At 40.1% G+C, this 10,148-nt stretch overlaps 1 protein-coding gene across 5 annotated transcripts; it reads left to right on the forward strand.

The window, feature by feature from the left end:
- Positions 1 to 1,244: 1,244 nt before the first annotated feature.
- Positions 1,245 to 9,741, forward strand: LOC136549657 (uncharacterized). Of its 5 annotated transcripts, XR_010781988.1 has the most exons (15): positions 1,245 to 1,383; positions 1,839 to 1,929; positions 2,015 to 2,216; positions 2,355 to 2,429; positions 2,512 to 2,613; positions 2,811 to 2,851; positions 3,439 to 3,552; positions 4,386 to 4,497; positions 4,598 to 4,788; positions 4,865 to 4,981; positions 5,967 to 6,047; positions 6,179 to 6,417; positions 6,731 to 6,770; positions 6,875 to 7,554; positions 8,252 to 9,741. XR_010781988.1 is itself a non-coding variant. In XM_066541035.1 (14 exons), exons 2-14 carry the CDS (start codon positions 1,897 to 1,899, stop codon positions 7,448 to 7,450), a joined length of 1,923 nt encoding a protein of 640 aa, XP_066397132.1. In that variant the 5' UTR covers positions 1,245 to 1,383; positions 1,776 to 1,896; the 3' UTR covers positions 7,451 to 7,626. The 5 variants fall into 5 exon arrangements, 4 of the variants coding, with proteins under 4 accessions (XP_066397132.1, XP_066397131.1, XP_066397133.1 ...); XM_066541035.1 differs by lacking the exon at positions 8,252 to 9,741 and having other exon boundaries at positions 1,776 to 1,929; positions 6,875 to 7,626; XM_066541034.1 differs by lacking the exon at positions 8,252 to 9,741 and having other exon boundaries at positions 6,875 to 7,626.
- Positions 9,742 to 10,148: the final 407 nt, after the last annotated feature.

The following is a 10,148-nucleotide window of genomic DNA, read 5'->3' on the forward strand; positions in this document are numbered from 1 at the left end:
ATAAATAGTTTTCACATTCACGAAGTTAGTTAGAGGAAGCTATAAAAAAAATAGGTACCAAAAATAGGTTGAAATCTTACCATTTTATTATTAGGTATAGATTTCTCTGTCACACTATCATTTTTACTAATGTGTTACCCCCATTCAATAAGAATGGAACTCTTGTTAGTCACTAGGACTAGCGTTAATCCATAACTAGGCAAATTGTTGAACAAAAAATATTCCTGTTCCAAGTGATAGGCCATGTGACATACCATTTCGATGGCAAGAAAAGGTAAACGACAACAGCCTACACTACTAACCGGCAAATGTTAAATAAGATAAAAAAAATGTGCTTACTCTAAATGGTAGGACAAATGAGACCTGATCTTGCAGATAGATCACGTGACATAGATCAATGTACAGCCTATTCGTTTGGCTGTGGCTTGTCGTAAACGATCGTAAATTTTTAGCCGGAACTGTATTTTTCTCTCACACAAACCAGCCAGCAGTACTTCTTCACGAACCAGCAATGATACGAACCAACCAACCGGACAGACTGCTAATAGTACTTCCTCTATCCCACAGTAAAGGACGTCGTATCACTTAAAATATGTATAAAAAAGAAAGACAGTTTTAGCTTACAGTACACACCGGTCATCTACAGGTTGGGGAGTGTTCGCGTAAATGTGAAAAGTTGGTGTAGTGGATCATTTGTTTATGTAAAAATACTTGGACGGAGATAGAAAACATTTTATTAATGAGCATGTCACTTCAATTAAATAATAGTGTCACGATTGTTTATAGGGCTACTAAGATCATTTACTCTTAACCTTGGTGTCCATCATTTATTTCTATCCCTCTCTTTAACCCTGCCTTTTATGCAGCAGCTGTAAGAGCAGCTGCATCATTTGATTTACAGGGTGCTCGCAAAGAAAGGGAAAAAAATTGTCAGGATGGGTACTGAGCATACGAGTACTTTGTCTCATGTATCTAAAGTGTCTATTTAAGACACTCCAAACCAAAAAAAAAAAAAAAACTAGATAATTTCTATGTTTATGAAGTATCAATTAAGTAAAAAGATTATGTGACTCTTTGATTATAGAGGAGAAATGAGGAAGTGTATTCTTAGAGAACCAAAATATTACGATGGAAAATGAAGATATATGACTAGATAAAAAAAATATTCTATAGAAATTATTTATTGGAAACGTAGTTATGTGGAGTGTCTAATAAATAAATTATGAGGTATATAGAAAGAAAACTAACGCCTTCTCGAGCTCCGATGAGCGCCTGAGTCTGAGACCTGAGTCTGCGCTCTCGTTTCCGGCTTTCCGCCGAAACAGCCGTCGGCCCGTCGCGCGGCCGCCCCTGACGGAGATCCGCCTAGCCCGGTGTTAAGGGGTACGTCATACGCACGCATAGCCTGAGCCGATTGATTGAGGCGCGCCATCGCCCTGGAACTGCGCCCCGAGCGATTCGCGTCGTCTGTTTGCTAGGCTTCCTCCCCTCTGATACTACTATCCGCATCCTGTCTTTAGTTCATCCACTGTTGTCAGTAGTTGGTGCGGTAACGGGGAATTCGAGGATTGCTTGCAAAATCCTCTTGAAAAATTAATCCAATGAGTATTACAATAGCTCTTTTTCCCCATCTTGTACAGGCCTGGCATAAATAAGAGCTTCTTTTAGATTATATAATAATATAATAAATAGGTAGAATATTTTTGTGGGCAAAAGTTTCTCAGCTTCTCTTCGAAAGATAAACCTGATCCATTTCCATATGTTTCCACTTCCAGTACGTCTGGTTCATTGTTGATGCCGCGCAACTATCAATGAAACCTTGTGAACTATACCTGCAGATGAGTCCTCAAATGCTGTGATTGGAAACATCTAAAGTTATTGTAAGCTGCTGTAACAATGGTAGAGGTTCAAAACTGTGTGATGAAGCTGGTTAGTGCTTTGCGGAACGTCATATTTCTCATGTGAATTATAGCTTGGTCGCTTCAATCTGACTGCTACTACTTCCACTGGACAGCGGAGCAATCCAAGGCGGCACAGGGATAAAGTGTATGTCGGCTGTGGGGCTGGGTTTGGTGGAGACAGGCCAATGGCGGCTCTTAAGTTACTGCAGAGAGTCAAGGAGCTTAACTACCTAGTTCTTGAGTGTTTGGCAGAGCGAACTCTGGCAGATCGGTACCGGATTTTGGTGTCAGGAGGCAAAGGATACGACCCTAGGGGTATCTTTTTGACATGTGTTGCTTCTAATGCTCTTGATTCAATTCTTGCTCAGTGGAGGTGACACCTGTTGTCTTCCTTAGTGCTTATGTGACTATTTCAAATTACCAAATCACACACCTTTTTATGACATTATGCAGTCAAAGAATGGATGTCTTTGCTTCTACCCTTGGCTTTTGAACGGAAAGTTTGCATCATAACTAACATGGGGGCAAGTAAGATATTTCTGGCTGTGGTGCAACTTTAGTGTGTGATTCTTTTTTCACTTTTTTTACCAGTTTCTTCCTGTTATGTCAGTGGATCCTCTTGGGGCACAGAAAGAAGTACTGAACCTGGCATCTATCTTGGGACTGGAGATAACAGTTGCCGTAGCTTATGAATCATCCTTTAAAACTCAAGGTATTTTTCATTTGTTTGATAGTGCCAAGCAACATGAAGCCTTAGGTGCTACATCTGTATGCTTCTTAAAAAATTCCAATCATGATTGGTTTGTCTGCAATGTTGAAACTGATAATCAAGATCGGATGATATCTCAAAAAGGCAATCAACTTTGAATATGTTCTTACTGCTTTTCTTAATTTTGCCTGTTTTTGTAGGAAGCCCTGTATTGTCTGATGAATCAGCAGGAGGGAGAGGGGTAATTTACTGATCACTTGAGATCCTCTGAACATTAATTATCATTCATGTGCTTGACTTCAGTTTAATACAATTCAATGACTATTCTTATGGCCGCGTGATCAAAGAAACTATTTCCATTCTATATGTTCTCCTGATTCTTTATAAGGAAACAAAGCCTTTGGGATCTCTAGTTTGAGTGTTATTTGTGCTTCTGAAAGGTCCAAGTCAGAAAATGTAGTGGTTAATTTTGCTATAGGAGGCTCTAGTATACAAAATGAGTGACCTTTATCATGTATGGTATCTGTTTTTCTGAGTGAGTGTTACCCTATGCCTAGGTACTAGGTATATATCTTTTAATTGTGCAATACATTCTGCGCACAAATAACATTGGTGTGAGGTTTCCAATACATAGTCGTTGTAGGATGCCATCAAATAAACTATCATTAGAAAGTAAGTACCAATTACATGTTGTGGATACATTTAAGCAATTCTACCTCAGTTATGCATATCTTGGATCTTTTGATTAACACCTATTTTTTGCTTTATCTCGATGCCAGGGATTTATAATCTGTCATATTTTATCTTACTGTTTTTTTTAATGTAAAGGGAAGTAGCACATATCTTGGGGCAGCTTCAATTGTACATTGCTTGGAAAACTATAAACCACATGTTGTCATTACTTCACGGGTTGCTGATGCTTCACTCTTCTTAGCACCTATGGTACAGTATTCAAGTTTAATCTATCACTCATGTTTGCTATGTAATGCCCTTTTTTTGTTTAATACTATTTATGAAAGGTGAACATGATGAATTTGTGTGATCAGATATTAAGCTACCTTTGCCTTTCCTTTCTTGGTTTGTGTATCATGAGTTATTTTTTTTCCTAATCTGAGCACTGTACTGTTTAAGGATCATGTGCATATTTGTATTTAAAAAATCTTGATGAGATGATATAGCTCCTTGATATATAACTAAATGTCTGTGTTATATGCCTCAATTAGAAGTTGTGTGACTAGGCAATTTTCGAGCCACAGATATTAGCAGGACCAATTTGCTCTCTTTCTGATTCTTTGGAAAACAATCACTTTTTTAGGGCACTTTGCAAAACAATCACGTGATTTATAAGAATTACCAGCTCAAGTTATACCATGTTTGATTGTCCGAATGTGAGTTTGGGTCAGAACATGTACTCAAATTTGTACTAATTGTATTATTCACTGCATTGTGATATTAGTTTTGTTTCTATAGATTGCACAATATAATGAAGTCAATCCAGATCATCTGAGCACAGATTCTTTCATGTGATAGTGATTTATCTCTTTTACCTCCCTTTTCAACACTACATATAAGAATGAACAGCTCAAGTTATACATTTGATTGTCAGAACATGAGTCTGGGTTGGAACAAGTACTCTTTTCTACTAATCATATTGTTCACCGCTTTGGGCTATTTTAATTGGACACAATAATGAAGTTAATCCAGAACATCTGAACACAATTTCTTTCATGTGACAGTTAATGATTTATCTCTTTTACCTCCCTTTTCAACACTAGATCTATGAATTAGGTTGGAACTGGAATGACATGCAGTTGGCGCAAGGAACATTAGCAAGCCATCTTCTAGAGTGTGGCTGCCAACTTACTGGAGGATATTTCATGCACCCTGGTACATTTTTCTTTCCTTTCAAAATAATTAGGCCTTTTCTTTTAACCATAGCCTTGATTTGTGTTCTTTGTATGGTCTGTTTGTGATGCCAAAAAATCAGGAGATGCATACAGGGATTTTCCTTTTGAGCAACTTCTGGACTTGTCTCTCCCATTTGCCGAAGTTAGTTACAGAGGAGAAGTCATTGTCAGTAAGGCAGATGGCAGTGGAGGTCTTTTGAGTCCTCATACATGTGCTGAACAGCTTCTTTATGAAGTTGGAGATCCTGCAAACTACATAACTCCTGATATGGTGAAGTCAAAACCAATTACAGTTACAATTGTAGCTAGCTTCTTATCAAAACATTGATTATATTTTGGTGGAGCAGGTTGTTGATTTCTGTAATGTACAGTTCCACCAAATATCAAAAGACAAGGTCCACTGTGATGGAGCAAAACCATCTAATGCTTGTTGCCCTGAGAAACTCCTGCAGTTATCTCCTACTGTATGTATTCCTTGATAATTAAATGGTACAAACTTTAAGTTTATCTTTTAGTTCTTCCAACATAGAACTTGATTGTGATCTATGACCACAAAGACTTGTACAATGAGCAGCATAATTTTAATCAGAGACGATATAGAATTCTCCCTTTTCAAAATACCATGCCCAGTAAGCAGCTGAGAACTGACTGGTATCTGTTGTTTCCTAATTGAACATACAGGTCTTCTGAAAATATTTTCTTTAAAATGTCTGTCCTTTCAGTATTATATAAGACTTGTCAATGCATTTTGTTGAACTTACTATTTAGACAAACCAAAACCAGGATGTTGCAGTAACTTGTGGACCTGATGGATAAGTCTGGCTGCTGTGGTCTTTGTGGGGCCGTTGTGGTCTTTGTGGGGCTGTGCTGGTCACATGGTCTTTGTGGCTGCATGGTATGTTTTTTAGGACAGTATAGGACAACATCTTAGACTAGAGGACAGCATCTAGGACAGCATCTTAGACTAGCATCTTGGCATATGCTTGGCTGACTAGCAGCCTATAAATATGTATCCCCAACCCCTCGGGTTGGTATGGCATTGAGAAATAAACCAGAAAATTGCCCCAACCCCTAGTGTCATCCTCTCTCGATGAGAGTAAGAATTCTGCTACTACCAAGAGTAAGAATTCAGCGACTAACAGGGACTGGTTGTGAAACAGACAGATTCCTTGACATCTATTTGTCCCTTGGTTCTAATATTTAGTTTTTGCTCTACTTCATGCAACATATTTTCTCTTTCATTATTGAGATGATGCAAGATTGCTCGAGGGAGCCAAGGTCAATACAATGTAGGCGTTGTAGTCTTAAAAAACTGATAACACTAAAAGTTTCTTCAGACAGATGAAGTGTCTCACGTATATTGAGCAAAGATTATTTGTCAACATCAATGTATTTTTCAGGCAGGCCTAGTTAGGTGCTGATCAATTTTCATTGTACATGTTTCTTTAGGAAAGTGGATGGAAAGGCTGGGGAGAGATCTCATATGGGGGGCATCAATGTTTAAAGCGTGCCCAGGCAGCAGAATACCTTGTAAGTCCATATAAATACTATTGACATTCTTTTCATTTTTTAACTTCGGCAGTATCAAGAATCGAGGAATCTCTTTTTAAACAAAGCGATAAGAGGATAATTTCTCCATTTAAACATTTTCATGGAATTAGGTACGGTCGTGGATAGGTGAAAGGTACCCAGGCATTAATGAAAAAATTGTTTCATATGTCATGGGCTATGATAGTTTGAAAGCTAGTGGAGGTGATGAGGATAGTTACTTGGCCAAGCAAATATTGGATGTAAGGCTTCGGATGGATGGTCTCTTCGAGCTTGAAGAGCATGCTGTTCAATTTGTTGAAGAATTTATTGCTCTATATACAAATGGTCCAGCTGGTGGTGGTGGAATCAGGTATTGGCAAATGGCAAGTGATTTCGATGCTCCTTTTGTGTTGGCAAGCTAGCCTTTTGGTACTGAAGCATTGTAGTCTAATATAGGATAAATATGCACGTGCAGACTGCAGACGTATGCTTCATAAATTACACGGACAGATGGCCAGTATAAAAGCTTATTAGATATTTTAAATTCATGAAAACTGGTATCAATTGCAATGAACTATATCAAATGGACCTTGTTCTTACTCCATGGAAGGAAAAGATATCTGCATCATTCTTTATTCTGGAGTTGATTTTGCCCATTTGACGTGCTTGTTTGATGCTTGCAGCACTGGACATAGGAAGGAAATTATTCTACAAAAGATGCTGGTATGGTGATCACTACGAATGGTCCCATGTGATCAATAGAATGTGCATCTACTGTCTCCATGCAACATACATAGCTTCTATGACATAGCATTGGTTTGGCTCAGGTTGATCGGGAAAACATCTTTTGGCGATCACATGCAAAGAAGGCAAGCATTCCTTGCCTACAGAATCAAGCCACATATTCTGAAACAGGTCAAATACATGTTTCACAAGCACAACAAAGCCCAACAAGTCGTGCAATGGGCATTCAACACTTCGATGCAAGCATGAAGACCCCAGCATCCCCTGTTCCCGCTTCACCTGGGAAAAGGATTGCTCTCTACCATGTAGCTCACAGCAGGGCCGGTGATAAGGGGAATGATATGAACTTCTCTGTCATTCCTCACTTCCCTGATGACATTGGCTGGCTTAGGTCCGTAATAACTCCGGATTGGGTGAAGAACGCTGTGTCACCTCTACTTGATTTGTCTTCGTTTCCGGATGAGCGAGCTATTCAGCATCGAAACAATTTGCTTGAGCTTGTCGCTGTGGAAATTTACTATGCCCCAGGCATAAGATCCCTGAATGTTGTGGTGAGAAATATCCTGGATGGTGGTGTGAACTGTTCGAGAAGGATAGATCGGCATGGAAAGACCTTGTCAGATCTCATATTGTGCCAAGAAGTTATCTTACCGCCATGATTGACAACAGTACCCACTATAAACTGATGTGTATTATTAATATTTGTTTTTTAGAACTTGTGTGAACTCTGGGAAACTTGGATGCTAATAGCATAGCCGCACAGGTGAACGGAGCATTTCCTGTTTTTACGCTTATTCATTTATAAATATATTACTATGTATGGTTTGTTTTGACATTGAGTTACGTGCATGTCATTCGTCTGTGTATAGCGGTTTGTGTTAAAAGATTTTGTTGTGCGCTTTACCATGTAGGAGTATTGTTTGTGTTAAAAGATTTAGGAGTGTGCATCAAATCTTCTTGTCTGGACATCAAGGTCCGTGACATGGGCACGTAATTGTTTTCTGATATCTGATAGAGCGTATAGTGGTTGCCTTTTTGAACAAAGTCTTAATTACCCTCTGAAGGGTAACCTGACTTTCAAAATGTCTACACAATCCCCTAGCTCCTCAGGAGGACACCCACGTTTTTTTTTATTTCAGTTTTCATTTCTTCTTGTTTCTGACTTCATGGTATTAAAAGCGCCAGTAAAAAAGTATTTAAAGTGATATACCGTGTGCATGTTCTAAATTGATGATGTTGTGATGCATCGCAACTTGTTACATGTATTGATTTAATTCTAGTTTTTAGGTCCACTAATAATTTGTGGTTGTTTCCGTTATTTTGAGTTAAACTTTTGAACTAGTTACATGGGTGCTCCGGATTTGAATTACAGGTTCCTAACCATTATCAACGTATATCCATAACCGGTTCGAATTGTTTGTTTTCCAGTAACCTGACATTCCTGCTTTCGATTTTTTCAGATAAAATGTGAAACCGAAAGCGACCATTTTCATCCATGACAGTCAGTGCGCCTGCTGTATGGTCAATGGCACTTCTAGTGTGTGTGTGACAGAGAAATACTCCTTGATGGGGAGTCACCCAAAGCTCAAGAGTGATCTAAGTGCTTGTGTTTGAGAGAGATAGCATCTAGTGTGGCACCAGGGGCCGGTTAGCAAGCTTAAGGGCTTGTTACTTTTAGAGGTTGCCACCTCCTAGACGGCTTGGTGGCAAGAGGCTATGTTGTAGTACACATGAATTCATGTGTGCTACGAAGATTGTGCGGTGCTCCAGAGTGAGATCTATTGTTAGGGGTGTTGTGCTCACCTTGCGGGAGATTGCGAAAAGCAACTCTAGTAGAAGTGAGGTGTGAAGAGCAAGTGGTCAGGGCAGGCAAGTGCTAGTGCTCATGTTGGAGCTCACCTCGAGGGGTGATTGCAAGCTTGTGAGCTTGATACCTAGAAAGAGGACTTGCGGCAACTTTGGGGGCTTGCCTCAACATGGATTAAGTGGTTGGCAAGCCACCGAACCTTAGGTTAATGCTCGTGTGTAGCTAAGTAGCTTAGTTCTCTAGTTGTGGTTGTGTAGTGTAACTAGTTGAGTAGTGCTAGTGTAGCTTGTGCTTAGTGCTTGCTTGCTAACTAGTATGTGTAGGAGCTCCCTGTTGCATACTTGACTAGTTGCATAGGCTTGTGTAATAACCTTTCTAACTTAAATAGTATAGGAGAGCTCCCACTAGCTCATCACTTTAGTTTACCTTGGATAGGATTTTTTTATAAGGTGCTTGTTTTAATAGATAGAGGGGTGTAGTGGCGGCTAGACGAATAGTTTAATTTCACATTTGTTTTGGCTAGTTGACACGATTAAGTTTTAGAAATAACTATTCACCCTCCTCTAGTTGTCTATCTGACCTAACAATGATGGCACGTGCCAACCCGAGATCATCCCCTGGGTTTGAGGCCCAAACCCGAAAATCACTTTGCCTATGGTTTTGAGGCCAAAACTGTGAAACCCTCCACGCTGCACAGCCTCTATGCAAAGCCTTTGATGTACACTCATGTTTGACCTCCATGTCCTTGACCCAACGGTCCACCAAGTGCTCATGATGCCTCGCTGTTACTTGGTCTAACTCCATCCTTGACTCAGTCAACGTCGTCTTCATCACCATCTTGCATGTGCCCTTGCTCATTGACGTACCCAAGTGTTAGTTGTCCATGGTCCATCCTTCGGGCCTTAGTCCCTCAGTCCGAGCTTTCATGCCTGCCCTTCACCACTCCTAGTCCATTGCGCATGGACTCCTGCTCGACCTTCTCCATCGTCGTCTACCATCTCACGCTCAACACCTGCACATCCACAAGCCAAGAGACATGTTGCACACACGACTCATGTGTTGGTTAGTCACACACATGCTTAATCAAAGCTCCGATCACCTCCTTGACAATCACTCATCACTCACACATGGGCACATATCAACCATGCGACAAGAAGACAACATAACCATTGATCCAACATCAATGGAAATCTAATGACCAATATGGAGACACCTTGTTACGACCATGGATCAAAGGGACCACATCTCCATTATTCATTTCCACCAATTCAGCCCACATGGCCTAGAAGAAACATTGACAAGTGTACCAAGATTCATAATAGAGGAGGAAGCCCCATAGGTTATGAGGGGGGTTCAACCGACCACCTCTAGGTCACTTGACTTCCCCAAAAGCTCCACCACCTCTCCTTCGATCAACATTCAAAGAAGCACATTTGGGATGATCTCCACAGTGGGTTGAAGGTCAGTTTGATCCGATGGATGAGATTACAAGCACTTGGATCCATGGGCCCATCTCTAATTACTATAAATAGGGGGTACCCCCTCACTTC

This window comes from Miscanthus floridulus, chromosome 4, assembly GCF_019320115.1.
Source record: "Miscanthus floridulus cultivar M001 chromosome 4, ASM1932011v1, whole genome shotgun sequence".
NCBI classification, from domain to species: Eukaryota; Viridiplantae; Streptophyta; class Magnoliopsida; order Poales; family Poaceae; genus Miscanthus; species Miscanthus floridulus.